Raw genomic sequence first — 19,764 nt, forward strand, 5'->3', positions numbered from 1 at the left:
AATTCTGATATAATTTTAACTAAAGGAAAGGTATAGTTTTAAATATCCTACATAACCTTTTTCAAACTAAGGATCAATATCTGTTAAGTTCTTTAGAAAATGAGAATGTTTCAAGGAGCCTCACTATTGCTATCACAAAGCCCCCAACACTTCAAGGATTCCAAATTAGGAAGCAATGAACTAGTCTAGTTTAAAAAGCCAGTTAACATATAGGGTTTATTCTCATCTGAAGAATTAAACTGAATTATTTAACGTACCATAACTGTCCAAAAATTATAGGAGAGAAAATCTTGGGGCTCTTTCAATTACTTTTCCTCTTGTTTTCACGATCTCTGTTAAAACTGTCAGTTGATTTTCATATGGCAGGAGTAAAAAGCATCCACAATGTACTCACCTGCCTGGTTAGTTGTGATGCTGACTGCAGCAAACTGTCTTGGAGGTGAGCTCAGCTCTGACACCCCGTTAATGGCATCAATCTCAAAGGTGTAGTTAGTGTGTGCCAGGAGGTCTGTCACTGTCACCGTGGTGTTGGTGAGTCCAAACTGTCGAGGGAGGAAGCGGACATTTGGGCTGCATGGCTCACACTGTTTTACATTCCACCCACATTTTTTACATATGATGTTGAAGGTAACATCTTTCCGGCCTCCTGTGTCTAGGGGCCAACTCCAGTCCAGGATTACCGAGGTCTCGTTTATATTAGAGATAACATTTCTTGGTGCAGATGGAGGGCCTGCAAAGTAGTTCAACAAAGATTAATGAGCCTCACTTCTGTTTTCTACTACAAGGGAAATAGATAATTCACAATGGAACTGAAAAGGTAAATAACCATCCTGTCTTTATTATCTACTCTTAATTCGTCCTTAGAGGGCCCATGAGATTAGAGACACATGGATTCAAGAGCACTGTCCTCCCCAAGATATGAATGGAGAAGTTCAGAGTCGAGGTTGAGGATGCATTCACAAAATCTCACAAAGGACTTTACCAGTGAATTCAATGCCCTTGTGAGTAGTTACGAAAACGTTAGTATTAGTTTTATAAATCTTCGTCCTTTTTCTCTGTAACCTATGACCAATGCACAGCAACAGGGAATAGAAACGTAAAAACATAAATTCCATGCGTACAACCTCCCTTATCCTGTCAAATATAACACAAGATCTAAAACAAGATACAGATTTTTTTCTTTCTTCCTAGGGGTCTTGTTGGAGGAAGTGCTTTAAAAACTCATTCATTTCGTGTGATAAATGTTGCATTTGTGGTGAGGCAAGCATGGAGACTGAAGCAGAGAAAGCTTTCAATTTGCACATGGATATAGGAAGGAAATGGTCCAAATGCTTAAAAAAAAAAAAGAAAGAAAAAGGACAATCACAAGAAAAATCAAAACAAAACAAACATGGCGGCATGGGTTGCAGCAAAACTACTCACGGGTACAAGCCATGGATGGAGGGTCTTTGTCTGCTCGGAAGTAATTATTCTCACACCTGCAGTTCACTGAACCATCTTCATGCGTAGAACTGTGAGGTGGGCACTTGGCGCACTTCATATTACCAGCGGAAGCCTTGTAGAAACCCGGTTGACAAGCTAGAAACAAAATGACGCTTTTAAAATATCGTCATGATTTTGAAAACCTACCTTGAAAATACATAAAACCGATTTCAGGGCATTAGAACATGTAATTGTCATGAAAAAAAAAAAATCCATTTTTTCCTTCCAGAATTAGAGAAGCAAATAACGTGGCCCAGTGTAGCTCTTTCACATATATATTTGTATTTGCACCAAATGTTAAGGGGGAGGGGAGGGAAAACCTACAAGATTTAGATTATTTTGGCACTCGTGTATGATGAAATTTCCAGCTCGTGTTTTCACAGCTTTACTTGGCATTGGACTATTTGTGGAGAAAATAAAGCAAAACCATGTCACCATGTAGTCATTGCTTATTTTAAACATGATGCAATCTGGATGCTATCTGCATTGCACTTACCAGCATACATTACTAATTGCTCTGTGTGTGTACAACCTTTTCCCCACAAATGGTAAGCAACTGAAGGAAGAAACTGTGGGCTTACCTATATTTTAAGACTCTTGATGCACAATGCTCATGCGCTATGAATTTTTCTTTTTTTTCCTGCCTGGCCAGAGTTGTGCCTTAACTTCTAGAGCAAAGGTCTAAAATAATGATTTAAATATAGTCCCTCATTTATATTTGAAAAACAGAGGAGTTACAGTTTCTATTTAAACTGAGGTAGTTGTGAATTGTTACTAAAGGAAGGCTCTTTTCTTAACTTTATGTTTTCTACCTTCTTTCAGGACTTATCTCTGAATGACATGTTTTCTGTAACTGCTTGTTGGGCACTGGTTTAAATGCTATATTGAGATTTGATGGCTTAAAGCACCTACATATCAGTCCTGCAGATTGTCTTTACCATCATCACTCAATGCTTTTCTGAAGATAATGCACGTTATATGCATAATAATATACCTCTCTATTGAAGTCTCCTGTCATAAAATAAAATATACATAGACTGCCAGGAGATACATTAGAATAACTTCAAATAACAGCAATCATTAGCTAGAATTGCTGCTTTCTAATTTCTACAAAGAATGGCTGCTCTAGGACGATTTTACATTGTACTGAACAACTTTTGATGCCACAATGAGTTTCCTTCAAATAAATTCCACTGCCCTAACCAAACACAGAATGAGAATATAAACTTGTTAACATTGTCCTTAAGTCAGGAACTTCCACTCTCATTCCATGTCATGGTGCCTCGAGGGGAACTGATATAAAGTTCATAAACAAAATGTGCACTTAGTTTCTGGGTTCAATTTAACTCATCTTTTAATACTTTTAAATTTGCAAGAGGCCACTCTGAGTCTTTAACAGAATAAGCTTAAGCGCTGCGATGTTGTTTGTTATATTGTTTGCTTGCAAGTTTATCTGTGTGTTTTTATTAGAGGCTTTTATGGTTTTTACATCATCATTTTTTTTTTTTTTTAGCATAAAGGCACTCACCGCTCAGTCACTTTTCGTTGATATAAGGAATAGCTACAGTATGTGAAATGTAAAGAAAATAAAATCACATCATCACTTCCTTTTCTGAAATTTTATTGTGTTCCAGGTGAAAGTTTACGCAGCAAATTAGATTTCCATTCAACAATTCATACACAAGTTGTTCTGTGACGTTGGTTACAATCCCAGCGATGTGTCAGCTCTCTTCACCATTTCTACCCCTGCCTACCCTGTTTCCATCCATCCATTTTCCCTGTCCCTCCTTGCCTTCTCATCTTTGCTTTTGTGTAAATGTTGACCCTTTGGTCTCTTATGGTTGATTAAGGAGAGCATTCCTCATGGGTGTTATTATTTATTTTATAGGCCACTCTGTTACTTGGCTGAAAGGTGACCTCCACTAGTGGCTTCACTTCCAGGTTAAAAGGGTATCTTAAGGTGGTAATCTCAGGTGTTTCTCTAGTCTATCAGTCCAGTAAGTCTGGTTTTTTTAATGAATTTGAGCTTTGTTTTACATTTTTCTTCCATTCTAACCAGGACCTTCTATGCGTCCCTGGTCAGAAAGGTTGATAGTGTTAGCCAGGCACCATCACAGAATCACTTCTTAACTACAACACCATTTACCAGGATTACTGATAGTAACTTGAAGGTGCTTATAGTCAATAAACCTAAAGATTAAGAATCTGACTCAAACTAGTAACTAAACTTTACCTAATTCTGACTTAATAACATCCTTAGAGATGATAACATCTCTACTGGATGCCATCTCAACTGGACCTAATAGCACTTCTGTTGAAATGACGAAGGCAGGTATTAGTCTTTTCATTTTACAGTGCCATGTGCAAGATGACAAACAAATTAAAAAATATAGTCTGGACAAACAAGAGATTTTTTTCTGCTTTTAATTATATATAAATTAAATATTGAAAGCAAATTACACTTCATAAAACATAAATCATTTTCCTACTAATTCCAAACTGTTGGTATAACATGAAGAACAGTCATCTAAAATCATGATTTAATTTTTTAAAATCCAACTCTTTTATTATCTCTCCCTAGTAATAACAGATCTCAGAAAGGTTAATGCTCTGTCTATGTGTCTTTCACTTGGACTTGTTATTTGATGTCTAGCATTAGTATGGGCAGATGGCCAAGACTGTTTTTTCTTGGAAAGAAAGAGCACGTCAACCAAGAATAAGATGACACATTCATCTGTGAGGAATACAAGTAATTTTCCCTTCTTACTACAAGTGTTGTTGTTGTTGTTAGGTGCCCTTGAGTTGGTTAGGACCACTGGCAACCCCACGTACAACAGAACAAAATACTACCTGGTCCTGCGCCATCCTCACAACCACTGCTATGTTCGAGCTCATTTTTGCAACCACTATGTCAATTCATCTTGCTGAGGGGCTTCTTTTTTGTTGACTCTCTACTGAGCATAATGGCATAATGTCTTCTCCAGGGTCTGGTCCCTCCTGAAAACATATTTAATGTACGTGAGACAAACTCTCACCATCCTCACGTCTAAGGAGCATCCTGGCTGTACTTCTAAGACAGATTTGTTTGTTCTGGAAGTTCATGGTATTATCAATATTCTTCACCAATACCGTAATTCAAATGTATCAATTCTTCTTCAGTCCTCCTTATTCATTGCCCAGATTTTGCATACATATAAGGCAATTAAGAATGCTTGGTGAGGCGCATCTCAGTTCTCAGATGACATCTTTGTTTTTTAACACCTTAGAGAAGCCTTTTGCAGCAGATTGACCCAATGCAATACATTGTTTGATTTTTTGGCTGCATGGGCATTGATTGTGGATCCAAGTAAAATGAAATCCTTGACAACTTCATTATTTTCTCCATTTATCATGATGCTGCTTATTGGTTCAGTTGTGAGGATTTTTGTTTTCTATTTTTTTATAGGTGTAATCCATACTGAAGGCAGTAGTCTTTAATCTTTATTAATAAGTGCTTCAAGTCCTCTTCACTTTCCGAAAGAAAGGTTGTGTCATCTGCATATAGCAGGTTGTTGAGTCTTCCTCCAATGCTGACACCAAGTTCTTCTTTATAAAGTTCAGCTTCCAGATTATTTGCTCAGCATACAGATTGAATAAGTATGGTGAAGGGATACAGACCCGACACATACCTTTTCTGATTTTAAGCCACGCAGTATCCCCTTGTTCTGTTTGAACGACTGCCTCTTGATCTATGTGCAGATTCCTCATGAGTATAATTAAGTGTTCCGGAATTCCCATTCTTTGAAATGTTATCCATAATTTGTTATGAGCCACACAGTTGAATGCCTTTGTATAGTCAACAAAACACAGGTAAACATCTTTCTGGTATTCTCTATTTACAGCCAAGATCCATTTAACAACAGCAATGATACCCCTCATTACATATCCTCCTTTTGAATCTGGCTTGAATTTCTGTCATTTTGCTGGTGGTGTACTGCTAAAACCGTTTTTGAACGACCTTCAGCAAAAGTTTACTTAACTATGATATTAACTATACTGTTCGTCAATTTTCGAATTCTGTTGGATCACTTTTCTTTGGAATGGGTACAAATATAGATCTCTTCCAGTCAGTTGACTGTGTAGCTCTCTTTCAAATTTCTTGGCATAAATGAATGAGCGATTCCAGAGCTGCATCTGTTTGTTGAAATATCTTAATTTGTGTTCCATCAATTCCTGGAGCCTTGTTTTTAGATAACGCCTTCAGTGCAGATTGGACTTCTTCCTTCAGTACCATAGGTTCTTGATCATATGGTACCACCTGAAATGGCTGAACATCAATTAATTATTTTTAGTACAGTGACTCTGTGAATTCCTTTCATCTTCTTTTGATGCTTCCTGTGTTGTTTAATTTTTTGCCCATCTAAAAAAAAATGATTACCTGTTGAGTTGATTTCGACTCATAGCGACCCTATAGAACAGAGTAAAATTGCCCCATAGGGTTTCCAGGGAGCAGCTGGTGGATTCAAACTGCTGACCTTTTTGGTTAGCAGTCAAACACTTAACCATGCTGCCACCAGGGCTTCAATATTGCATCTCAGGGCTTGAATTTTTTCTTCAGTTCTTTCAGCTTGAGAAAGGCCGTGTGTGTTCTTCCCTCTTGGTTCTATAACTCCAGTTCTTCACACATTTCATTACAATACTTTACTTGGTCTTCTCTAGCTGCCCTCTGAAATCTCCTTTTCAACTCTTTTACTTCATCATTTTTTACTTTCCCTTTAATTATTCTATGGTTCAAGAGTAAGTTTCAGAGCCTTTTCTGACACCCATTTTGACCTTTTGTCTCTTTTCTGTCTTTTTAATGAACTTTTGCTTTCTTCATATATGATGTCCTTCCACAAGTCTCTGGTCTTTGTTCATTATTGCTCAATGTGTCAAATCTATTCTCGAAATGGTCTCTAAATTCAGGTGGGATACACTCAAGATCATACTTTGGCTCTCATGGACTTTTTCTCATTTTCTTCAGCTTCAATTTGAACTTGCATATGAGTAATTGATGGTCTGTTCCACAGTTGGCCGCTGGCCTCATTCTGGCTGATGATATTGAGCTTCTTACCATCTCTTTTCACAGATGTAGTCGGTTTGATTCCTGTGTATTCCATCCAGGAATGTCCATGTGTATACTTGTCGTTTATGTTGTTGAAAGAAGATATTTCCAGTGAATAAGCCGCTGGTTTTGGAAATCTCTAGCATGCTATCCCTGGCATCATTTCTATTGCCAAGGCCTTTTTTTCCAGCTACAGATCCTTCTTCTGTTTTCAGCTTGCACATTCTACTCACCAATAATTATCACTGTATCTTCACTGCACGTTTGATCAATTTCAGGCTGCAGAAGCTGGTAAAAATCTTAAATTTCTTCATCTTTGGCATCAGTGGCTGGTGCATGAATTTGAATAATTGCCGTATTAACTGATCTTCCTTGTAGATGTACGGATATTATGCTATCACTGACAGTGTTGCACTTCAGGACAGAACTTGAAATATTCTTTTTATTATTAAACCCTTATCAAGACACAGTTCTCAGAATTTTCTCACAGTCTGTAAGATGTCTTTTCATTTTTTGATATATCTTTGATGAACAAAAGTATGTGATATTTATGAAGTTCCATTTATCTAATTTATCTTTGGCTGTTCATGCTTCTGTTGTCCTATCTGATAGTTGATATGAAAAACTAGCACCTACAGCCTCACTCCTATATTTCTTGTAAGAATTTCATGGCATTGGTTTCACATTTTGGTCTTTGATCCTGCACCGGTGCTTGTGTATGGTGTGAGCAAGATACTTTTCTACACAGGATTTACGTTACCTCTTGAAAAAATCCCTTGCTTTCTCTTTTTTATATCTCAGCGCTTTAAGGTGTTTTCAGCATGATATAGGAAAAGCTCTGGACTAGGAGGAAGAAATGTTGGTTCTGATCTAGTCTTAACTAACAAAGAGGTAAATTGTCTCAAAGTCACTGACCACAACTTCTCAGAGTTTAATGAGGTGGTTAGATAGTGACTTCCTCTTGTGTAAATAACTCCGAGGTTGAATTTTTTGTGATTATGTATTCCCAGTTTGGACCCTGAGCAGTTATTTCCACTTCTGTTTTGTGTGCCCAGTATCTAGTACTGTTTAGCACAAAGCAGTTGATCAGAGGCATTTGTTAAATGAATGAGTAATTTAAAAACCATTGTCTTTCTCTGGACTTCAATTTCTCCACTTATCAAGTGAGGGGTGTCGATTAAGTTATCTCAGAAGGCTCTTCAGGCTACACTCTTGAAAAGGTTAATAATATGTCTCCAGGTTTGCATGGATCGTAGTGCATTTTAAAAGGAAGAATTTTTAAAAAAGAGCAAAGTAGTAGCTTTACTTTCATCATTGCTTTAAGGATTAAAAGCGACCGTTGAAATTGTAAAAATCAGGTATGGCAACAAGACAAGGAAATAAGGTTCTCTTTTGAACTAAAAAATATTTTTGAAAAAGAAATGACAGATTTTTTTTTTTTCAACCTTTTGCACTGGTTTCCTCCTTCAGGGCAGTACATATTCAAAGGACACATTGATTTCATGGTTGAATAGTTTGAAAGATAAATTGATTGCCAAATAAGTAATTCCCTATTATTATACTTTCATCTTAACCAGTAACATAATTATGTTATACTTGATTATACACTTCTTTTTTGCATATAAGATAGATTGTTTAGAAGTCTGGGGATTTTATCACAGTAATTAATAGTAAAAACATATTAATAGTAATTTTCTTTTAAATTTTGAAAACATAAGCTGATGTATTATTTTTCTTTCAATGACAATAGGAAAATGAATGCAGCTTTGAAAATACAATTTAAAGAGGAATACATTTCCCTTTTGTCAGGCTGAAGTAAGGTTTTGTTAGCCTTTTTCTTGGTAATCTAGGCTTTAACTTTCTTTTAAGTACCCAGGACATGCTTGCTTACTCATTGAGCAAATCCCAAAGCTTAATGAAAAACTCCAGGATGGGCCAGAGTAGAACAAATAAGACGAGGCCCCTGACAAATGTTAATTTTCCTTTGGGAAACTCTAAAAATATGAATAAAATAATACAAGGTAGGCAAAATAATACCAATTTATAGTGAATGATTTAGGAATATTTCAGGAGCCTGTTAATTTCATTTTTATGATGAAGATACAATGAAACAGGAACTAAATACTCCAAGTCTGCAGGGGAGTAAAATAACCAACTGCCAACTCAGGAAAATAATAAATTAAAACACACACACACACAAAATTGGGAGTATTATGAGCACTACCTATACAATGAATAATAATTATAGTAGAGCTTCAAGATTTTTATCTTGGCCTCATTCCCAATGCACATAGCACTTTCCTCTAAGTTGTAATTGATGGGTTTGAGCTATGCTGAGACAGGGAGCGGGTAAAGTTACCATAGTGAAGGGAAAACAAATGCACTTAGTAAACCGTGGTGGCTACTGTTGAAAGAAAGTAGACAGCCTTTCAATTGCAAAGTGAATTTTGTCTCCAGTTGACTAAGGCGGTTGACTTTTAAAAGGAAGCCTGGTCCCAATTAAGGGTTAAAAGGCTCATTTCAATTTGAATTAACTTTAAATTAAAAAATAAAGCTGTTGGTAAATAGAGGTCTTTTAGTATTTAGACCTTAGCCCCATATACACAGGACTGTATTACCAGTTCCCACCCGTCAACACAAACTAATGACCAGAACCAGCACTGACTAAACAGATGATTTCCTGGCCTTGTGATTTCTGGTCTGACAGGGTCTATTTGCCAGTACAAGGTCAAAGCAACTATTTATTCACAAAATGAGCTGCACTCCCCAATCTTACAGGAACTTTATTCTTTGCCATCTGAATAGAGGTACAATGCTTTGAGGCAAGGCCTAGGCATTTCAATACACTGGAAGTGGCTACATTCAGTCATTAAACGTCGCCTGCAATGTGCAGCATTTACAAAGTGATCAAGTGTTTCCTTCTTCTGTTCCTTCCGCTGTTCAATAAAAAAGGCCTAAGGCAAAATGCCACCACACCATTGAACACTGCAGAATCAATCACAATCTAGTATGCCCCAAAGATAGCTCGGCACCAAGACTTCATTGTGTTTGTTTTTGTTCCATCAGATTTAGCAAGACAGGTGCCAGTAATACTGAAATATGTCCAATTTACATTCAGTAAAAAGAGAATGCTAAAACAGTCCCTGATCACAAGAACACTGTGTTTTACCGGATTTCCAGATATCTTCCACTTTTAAGGAAGAACCATACATTCTGAGAGTACCCGTTACCACCGAGTTGATTCCAACTCATAGTGACCCAACAGGACAGAGTAGAGCTGCCCCATAGGGTTTCCAAGTAGCAGCAGGCAGATTCTCACTGCCGTCCGTCTGGTTAGCAGCTGAGCTCTTAGCCACTGTGCCACCAGGGCTCTGTTTGTCTTATAAGCCTGCCTAATCTTTGGCTGAAAGGTGAACTTTGGGAATGGCTTGAAGTCTGAGTCAGAAGAGGGGCTGATGACGATAGCCTCTGGGGTTCCTCCAGTTTCTATCAGATCAGTAAGTCTGGTCATTTTTGTGAATTTGATCATTCATTCTACATTCTTCTCCTGCTCTGTCCAGGACCCTCTGTTGGAACCCCAGTATCTGTACTTTTTTATTCATCAAGAAGAATATCATCATTTAATGAAAATCATAAAATATCAAAGAGGTTTTAGGATCAAATTATTGGTTGTACATACACAAAAAAATCAAAACACTTTATTCAACTTTAGTCAATTAATATGTAGTGTGTGTGTTTTATATATATAACAACTGCAACAAACAACCCGTTGCCATGGAATCGATTACGACTCATAGCAACCCTATCAGATAGAGCAGAACTGCCCCACAGGGTTTGCAAGGAGCGCCTGTGGATCCAAACTGCCAACCTCTTGGTTAGCAGCTATATATATATACATATATTATATATATACATATGTATACATACATATGTGTGTGTGTGTATATATATATATACACGCATATCTTGCTTTATTGTGCTTTGCTTTATTTTGCTTCACAGATACTGCATTTTTTACAAATTGAGGGTTTGTGGCAACCCTACCTCAAGCAAGTCTATCAAGGACATTTTTCCCACAGCAAGTGCTTGCATCATGACTGTGTCATGTTTCAGTAATTCTTGGAGTATTTCAAACTTTTCATTATTATTATATCTGTTATGGTGATCTGTGATCACTGATCTTCAATGTTACTATTGCAATTGTTTTGGGGCACTACAAACTGTGCCCATGTAAGACAGAGGACTAAATCAATAAATATTGCATGTGTTCTGACTGCTCCACTGACCAGCCATTCCCCCATCTCTCTCCCTCTCCTCAGGCCTCCCTATTCCCTGGACATGACAATATTGAAATTAGGCCAGTTAATAACCCTACGATGCCCTCTAAATGTTCAAGTGAGAGGAAGACTCACATGTCTCTCACTTTAAATCAAAAGTTAGAAATGATTAAGCTTAGTGAGGAAGGCATATTGAAAGCTGAGACAGGCCAAAATTTAGGCCTCTTGCATCAAACAGTTAGCCAAGTCACGAATGCAAAAGAAAAGTTCTTAAAGGAAAATAAAAGTGCTACTCCAGTGAACACACACAAATGATAAGAAAGCGAATTAACCTTTTTGCTGATTTGGAGAAAGTTTTAGTGGTCTGGATAGAAGATCTGACTAGCCATAACATTTCCTTAAGCTAAAGCCTAATCCAAAGCAAGACCCAAACTCTCTTCAATTCTATGAAGGCTGAGAGAGGTTAGGAAGCTTCAGAAGAAAAGTTTGAAGCTAGCAGAGGTTGGTTCATGAGGTTTAAGGGAAGAAGCCATTTCCATAACATAAAAGTTCAAGGTAAAGCAGCAAATGCTGATGTAGAAGTTATAGCAAGCTATTCAGAAGAGCTAAGATAACTGATGAAGGTGGCTGTACTAAACAACAGGTTTTCAGTACAGACGAAACAGCCTTACATTGGAAGAAGATGGCATGTACGACTTTCATGGCTAAAGAGGAGAAAATGCCTGGGTTCAAAGCTTCAAAGGACAGGTTGACTCTCTTGTTAGGGTCTAATGCAGCTAGTGACTTTAAATTGAAACTAGTCCTCATTTATTATTCCAAATATCCTAGGTCCCTTAAGAATTATTCTAAATCTACTCTGCTGTGCTCTATAAATGAAACAACAAAGCCTGGATGACAGCACATCTGTTTACAACATGGTTTACTGAATACTTTAAGCCCACTGTTGAGACTTACTGTTCTGGAGAAAAAAAAAAAAAAAAGATTTCTTTTAAAATATTACTGCTTATTGACAATGCACCTGGTCACCCAAGAGCTCTGATGGAGATATACAAGGACGTTAATGTTGTTTTCATGGCTGCTAACATAAAATCCATTCTACAGCCCACAGATCAAGGAGTAATTTAAATGTTAAAATTTATCATTTAGGAAATATATTTTGTAAGGCTATAGCTGCCATACACAGTGATTCCTCTGATGGACCTGGACAAAGTAAATTGAAAATCTTCTGGAGATGATTCACCATTCTAGATGCCATTAAGAACATTTGTAATTCATGGGAGGAGGTAAAAATATCAACATTAACAGGAGCTTGGAAGAAGTTAGTTGGTTCCAACTCTCGTGGATGACTTTGAGGGGTTCAAGACTTCAGTGGAGGAAGTAACTGCAGATGTGGTAGAAATGGTAAGAGAACTAGAATTAGAAGTGGAGCCTGAAGATTTGATTGAATCGCTGACGTCAGGTAGATCTTGGCTGAAAGCAGAGAACACCAGAAAGATGTTTACCTGTGTTTTATCGACTATGTGAAGATATTCGACTGTGTGGATCATAACAAATTATGGATAACACTGCAAAGAATGGGAATTCCAGGACACTTAACTGTGCTCATGTGAAATCTGTACATAGACCAAGAGGCAGTCGTTTGCACAGAACAAGGGAATACTGCATGGTTTAGAGTCAGGAAAAGTGTGCGTCAGGGTTGTATCCTTTCACCATACTTATTCAATCTGTATGCTGACCAAATAAGCTGAGTCTCTTCTGACATCCATTTTGGTCTCCTCTTTCTTTCCTGTTTTTTAATGACTTTTTGTTTTCTTCGTGTATAATGTCCTTAAATGTCATCCCACAACTCACCTGTTCTTTGGTCGTTAATGTTCGGTGTGTCAAATCTATTCTTTAGATCGTCTATAAATTCAAGTGGAACATACTCAAGGTCATATTTTGGCTTTTGTGGACTTACTCTAATTTTCTTCCACTTCAACTTGAATATGAGCAATTGATAATCTGTTCTGCAGCTGGCCTTTTGCCTTCTTCTGACTAATATGTAGCTTCTCCATCATCTCTTTCCACAAATGTAGTCAATTTGATTCCTGTGTATTCTGTCTGGTGAGGTCCACACCATTTATGTTGTTGAAAAAAGGTAGTTGCAATGAAGACGACATTGGTCTTTCTTCAATTCTGATGCTGAGTTCTTCATATAACTCAGTTTCTTGGATTATTTGTTCAGCATACAGATTGAATAAGTATGGTGAAAGGATACAACCCTGACACACATCTTTCCTGATTTTAAACCACACAGTATCCCTTAGTTCTGGCCAAACCACTGCCTCTTGGTTTCTGTACAGGTTCCAGGTGAGCACAATTAAGTGTTCTGGAATTCCCATTTTTCTCAATGTTATGCATAAGTTGTTATGATTCACACAGTCTAATGCCTTTGCATAGTCAATGATACACAGGTTAACATCATTCTTGTATTCTCTGTTTTCAGCCAAGATCCATCTGATATTAGCAATGGTATCCCTAGTTCCAAATCCTCTTTTGAATCTGGCCTCAACTTCTGGCAGTTCCCTGTCAATGTACTGCTGCAACCTTTTTTTTTTTTTAATTATCTCTAGCAAAATTCTACTTGCATGTGATATTAATGATATTGTTAGATAATTTCCTCATTCTGTTGGATCACTTTCTTTGGAATGGGCCCAAATATGCATCTCTTCCAGTCAGTTGGCCAACTAGATGTCTTCCAAATTTCCTGGCATAGACAAGTGAGTGCTTCCAGTGTTGCATCCATTTTTTGAAACATCTCAATTGGTATTCCATCAATTCCTGGAGCCTTGTTTTTCACCAATGCCTTCGGTGCAGCTTGGACTTCTTTATTCAGTAGCACCAGTTCTTGATCATACGCTACCTCCTGAAATGGCTGAATGTCGACCTTTTGGTACGGTGGCTCTGTATATCCCTTCCACCTTCTTTTGATGCTTCCTTGTCATTCAGTATTTTGCCCATAGAATCCTTTAATATCGCAACTGAAGGCTTGAATATTTTCTTCAGTTCTTTCCACTTGAGAAATGCTGAAGGTATAATTCCCTTTTGTTTTTTTACCTCCAGTTCTTTGCACATTTCATTTTAATGCTTTATCTTCTCAAGCAGCCCTTTGAAAGCTTATTTCATTTTTTGTTTCCATTTATTTGCTATTGTGAATAAAACAGCAATGAACATAGGTGTGCTAATGTCTGTTCATATTGTAATTTTTAGGTATCTAGGGTATATACTTAGAAGTAGGGTTGCTGGATCATAGTGTAGTTCTATTTCCAGTTTTTTGAGAAAGCACCATACAGTTTTTCATAGTGGTTATACAATTTCACAGTCACATCAGCAGAGGATAGGGGTTTTGTCTTAGTTATCTAGTGCTGCTATAACAGAAATACCACAAGTGGTTGGTTTTAATAAACATAAATTTATTCTCTTACAGTCTAAGAGACTAGAAGTCCCAATTCAGGGTGTCAGTTCCCTGGGAATATTTTCTTTCTCTGTTGGTTCTGGGGGGGGGTGCTTGTCATCAATCTTCCCCTGGTCTAGGAGCTTCTCAATGCAGGAACCCCCGGTCCAAAGAATGAGCTCCACTCTCAGAGCTTCTTTCTTGTTGGTATGAGGCCTCTCCTCTGCTCAACTGTCTCTTTTATATCTCAAAAAGATTGACTCAAGACACAACCTAATCCTGTAGATTTCGTCCTGCCTCATTAACAAAACTACCTCTAATCCTGCCTCATCAACAACACAGAGGTTAGGATTTATACCACATAGAATAAATACATCAGATCACAAAATAGAGGAAAACCACACAATACTGGGAATTATGCCCTAGCCAAGTTGACACACATTTTTGGATGACACAATTCAATCCATAACAGGCTCTCAGCCTTTCTCTGTTGAGTATAATGTTGGCTGTTGGTTTTCCTTGTATGCCCTTAATTATTTTGAAAAATCTCCCTTCTATTCCAATTTTGCGGAGAGTTTTTATCAGGAAACTGTTGAATTTTATCAAATGCTTTTCCTGCATCAATTGATATGATCATATGGTTCTTTTCCTTTGTTTTATTTATGTGGCAGATTACATTGACTAATTTTCCAATGTTGAACCACCTTTGTAATCCTGGTATGAATCCCACTTGGTAATGGTGTATGATATCTTTGATAAGTTGCTGAAATCTGTTGGCTAGAATTTTTTGAAAAAATTTTCATCTATATTCATAAGGGAATTGGTCTGTCATTTTCTTTTTTATTATGTCTTTTCTTTGTTTAGTTATCAGTGTTATCCTGCCTTCATAGAAAGAGTTGAGTAGTGTTCCTTCCTCTCGTATGTTTTTGAAGAGGTTGAGTAGGATTGGTGTTAACACTTCTCTGAATGTTTGGTAGAACTCTCCAGTGTAGCCATCTGGTCCTGGGATTTTTTTTTTTTTTTTTCTTTTTTTGGCAGTTTTTTGATGACATCTTCTATCTCTTCTTTTGTAATGGGTCTGTTTAAATTTCCTACCTATGTTTGTGTTAGTTTGGGTAGGTAGTGTATTTCTAGGAATTTTTCCATTTCATCTTGGTTTTCACATTTGCTGAGGTATAATTTTTCATAGTATTCATTTAGGATTTTCTTTATTTCTGTTGCATCAGTTGTAATGTCACCAATTTAATTTCTTAATTTGGTTATTTGCTTTTCCAGTCTTTTTTCCTATTGTCACTCTAATCACTGGGTTTTTGTATTTTATTGATCTTTTCAAAGAACCAACTTCTGGTTTTGCTAATTCTTCCAATTGGTTTTCTATTTTCAATTTCATTTATTTCTCCCCTGATCTGTATTATTTCTATTTTCTTTTTTTGGTAGTTTTTGCCTTCTTTTGCTCTTCCTTTTCCATTTTTTCAAGTTCTTGGTTTCAGTTAATGATTTTGGATCTTTCTTCTTTTTTAAAGTAGGCATTAATTGCTATAAATTTCCCTCTGAGTACTGCTCTTGCTCTGACCCAAAGGTTTTGATATGTTGTGTTCTCATTTTCATTTGATTCTAGGATTTTTTTAAATTTTACTTTGGATTTCCTGTACAATCCAATAGTATTTTTTTTTTAAAAAAAAGTAGTGTATTATTTAGTTTCCATGTATTTATTCTTTTTTTCTTATTTATCCTGTTGTTGATTTCTAGCTTCATACCACTATGGTCAGAGAAGATGCTTTGCATGATTTTAATCTTTTTAAATTTGTTAAGACTTTTTTTGTGTCCTAGTATATGGTCTATTTAGTAAAATGATCTGTGTGCTGGAGAAGAATGTGTATTGTTCTGACATTGGTGGAGTGTTTTATATATGTCCGTCAGGTCCAACCAGTTTATGGTATTATGTTCTCAATGTCCTTAGCGATCTTCTTTTTAGGTGTTTTTGTCTATAATTGAAAGTGGTGTATTGAAGTCCCCTATTATTATTGTAGCATTATCTATTTCTTCTTTCATATTGTTCAGTATTTGTTTCATGTATTTTGGTACATTGCTGTTAGGTGCATATACATTTATTATAATTGTTATGTCTTTTTGTTGCATTGATGCTTGTATTATTATGTAATGTCCTCTTTATCTCTTTTAGTAGATTTTGATTTAAAGTCTATTTCATGTATTGTCAGTATGGCCAATCCTGCGCTTTTTTGTATACTGGTTGCGTAGAATATTTTTCTCCATCCTTTTATTTTCAGTCTCTTTGTGTCCTTAAATCTAAAGATACGTTTCTTTTAGATAGCAAAAGGATGAGGTTTTTTTTTCATTATTATTGTTGTTTATCCATACTACCACTCTCTGCCTTTTGCATAGGGTGTTTAGGCCATTTATACTTAAGATTATTACAGAAAACATAATGTCTACTTCAAACATTTTGCTGTTTCTTTTTTGAGTGATTCGTATCTTCTTTTTTTCCTATTTATTCTAATTTTTCTGTTTTTGTTTGTATTTGGATGCTTTCTTGCAATGACCCCCTTTATTTAATCTTCCTTCTTGTATTCTGAATGTTTCTTCTTGGTGAGTTCCTAGTGGCTACCAGGTATATTACATTACACAACTTATAACGTTTTTGAACAACAGTTAACAGACCACCTTAATATAATAAATGTATTCCTAATACGGCCCTCCCTCCCCCATTTCTGTTGGTGTGCCTCCATTAATTTCAATATACAACCTATATTCGGTAAGTTTACTTGGTACTTATTTTTTAATTCTGTTGCCTTTCCATTTGGAGTACTTCATTGAGTAACATTTTCAAAGCTTGCCTGGTAGTTGCAAATTTCTAGAGTTTCTGTTTGGGAATGTCTTGATTTCCTATTCATCTTTGAATGACAACTTTGCTTGTTAAAGAATTCTTCATTGGCAATTTTCTCATTCAATATTTGATATATGTCACTCCATTGTCTTCTGACCTCTAGAATTTCTGGGGAGAAATATGTATTGGGTCTTATGAAAGACCCTTGGTATGTGATAATGCGGTTTTCTCTTGCTACTTTCAGAATTCTCTCCTCGTCTTCAGTTTTCAAGAATTGTATTAGGATATGTCACAGAGCTGATCTTTTTGTGTCTCTTATGATTGGGGTTTGTGTTGCTTCCTGTATCTGTAGGCTTGGTTATCTGTTCAGGTCTGGGAAATTCTCTCTGATATCTCTTGGAAGATGGTTTCTGTGGCTTTATTGTTGTCTTGGTGCTCTGGGATTCCAATAATTCTAATGCCACTTTTCTTAATTGAATCTTACATTTCCTTTTATGTTGTTCCCTTTTTCTTTGTTATTTTATTTTTGTTTTTCTCTTTAAAAAAAATTTAGACTTGATAAATTCAGTTATTTTGTCTTCTAGTTCACTTATTCTGTCTTCTGTTTATTCAACTCTATTTTTGAGTGTTTCTCTTACTTTTTCATTTCCAGTAGTTTTTTTTAATGGTCTCAATTTCTTTGCTAAGCCCTTCATTTTGTTCCTCCATTTGTTACCTAACTCCACTAGTTTATTTCCTGTGTGCTTTTTGCTTTCTTTAAACATCTAGCACCGTAGTCTGAAAATTATCAATTCTTTGCATTATTCTGGCTTCCATAGGAGAGATTGCCTCTTCTTTACATTTTGTTTTGGATTGTTCCTTCTTCCCTTGTGATTTCATGTGTTTTACTAACTTTTGTTGAACTTGGGCCATTTTGTTATCTTTTTTTTTTTTTAATTCTACTTATAGTGCTGTATTTTCTGATTGGGTGCCCTGGTGGCACAGCAGCCAAGCACCCAGCTGTCAACCCCAAGTCTGGGGACCACGTCATGAACCTGCGGGGCTGTTCCCCTCAGCCCCACAGGTTCACTGTGAGTCAGAGTGACCCAGTGGCAGCTGGCTTGGTATCTTCTCCTTAGAACCACTAAATGGCACTCATTCTTAGGATTTTTTCAGTGCTGATGCAGGGGTTCTGTATGCATGGTCTCTGGAATTCTACACGTATATGCAGGAGGGGAAGGAAAATTAGTTGTTCTGAGATTCTCCCATAAGCAGTGGGGCTTGACATTCCTGTGGCGGTGGTTTGGGACTCTCTATGTCTTTCCCTTACTGGTGCCCCTGAACAGACGCTCCCATAGTGCTCCACTATGGGTGGTTTCCTTTGTCCCTGTTAGTGTGAAGTACCTCCCTCATCCTGTTGCCCTTTCAGTTCCTCCCAGTTCTAGTGCCCATCCATCTGGGGCCTTAGTGAGATTCAAGAGCACTCTCACACAATGCTATGTTCTCCCTCTGCCCTATCCCAACTGAGTGGCCTGCAAACTCCCACAGCCAATTTATGTTGCCTTAAAAAAAAATCAGGTTAGAGCTTCCTCATATTAGCTTCTTTTCTATGTTCTGTGTTTGGGGTGTTATCCACCATCATCCCAAAATGACTGCTATGAGTGAGCACACCTGAAGTTAGCAGGTGGGATCTGAGCTGACCCCTTTCCTCCTCTCCCCTGCTTCTGGACTCTCCCCAACTTTCCAATACCTCAGCTGCTGTCTGGAGTTATGAGAACTCAGTCTGTGCTTGTTTTTATTCATTGTTCAATAAGTTAGCTGCTAGGAGAGTTAATGGGAGTGTCCTTTCCACCATCTTTCCCAACCTCTTGCTCAGCTCTTTTAATTCATCATTTCTTACTTTCACTTTGGTTCCTCTATGTTCAAGAGCAACTTTCAGAGTCTCTTCTGACATCCATTTTGGTCTTTTCTTTCTTTCCCATCTTTTTAATAACCTCTTGCTTTCTTCATGTATGATGTCCTTGATGTCATTCCACAACTCATCTGGTCTTTGGTCTTTAGTGTTCGATTTGTCAAACCTATTCTTGAGTTGGTCTCTAATTTCAGGTGGGATATACTCAAGTTGTACTTTGGCTCTTATGGACTTTTTTTAATTTTCTTCAGCTTCAACTTGAACTTGAATATGAGCAATTCATGGTCTGTTCTGCAGTCGGCCCCTGGCCTTGTTCTGACTGATGATATTGAGCTTTTCCACCATATCTTTCCACAGATGTAGTTGATTTGATTCCTGCGTATTCCATTTGGTGAGGTACATGTGCATAGTTACTGTTTATGTTGTTGAAAAAGATATTTCCAATGAATAGGTCATTGGTCTTGCAAAATTCAGTCATGAGATCTCTGGCATTGCTTCTATGACCAAGGCAATATTTACAATTACTGGTCCTTTTTGTTTCCAACATTTCCATTGCAATCACCAATAGTTATTACTGCATCTTGATTGTATTATCAATTTCAGACTCCAGCAATTGGTAAAAATTTTCAATATCTTCATCTTTGACATTAGTGTTTGGTGCTTAAATTTGAATAATAGTCGTATTAACTTGTTTTCCTTGTAGGCGTATGGGTATTACGCAATCACTGACAGCATTGTACTTCAGGATAGATC

The 19,764-nt window shown here is 37.0% G+C and overlaps 1 protein-coding gene across 2 annotated transcripts in view; it reads right to left on the bottom strand.

Annotated features, from left to right (window-relative positions):
- EPHA3 (EPH receptor A3) overlaps positions 1-19,764 on the bottom strand; it is a 281,745-nt gene that overhangs the window by 133,983 nt on the left and 127,998 nt on the right. For both annotated transcript variants that reach the window (XM_003410338.3, XM_064273084.1), the window contains exons 2-3: positions 1,423-1,578; positions 395-730 (exon numbers count right to left, since the gene is read on the bottom strand). In XM_003410338.3, the coding sequence (XP_003410386.2) occupies positions 395-730; positions 1,423-1,578 (492 nt within the window). The remainder of the gene's footprint in view (positions 1-394; positions 731-1,422; positions 1,579-19,764) is intronic.

This window comes from Loxodonta africana, chromosome 20, assembly GCF_030014295.1.
Source record: "Loxodonta africana isolate mLoxAfr1 chromosome 20, mLoxAfr1.hap2, whole genome shotgun sequence".
NCBI lineage: Eukaryota > Metazoa > Chordata > Mammalia > Proboscidea > Elephantidae > Loxodonta > Loxodonta africana.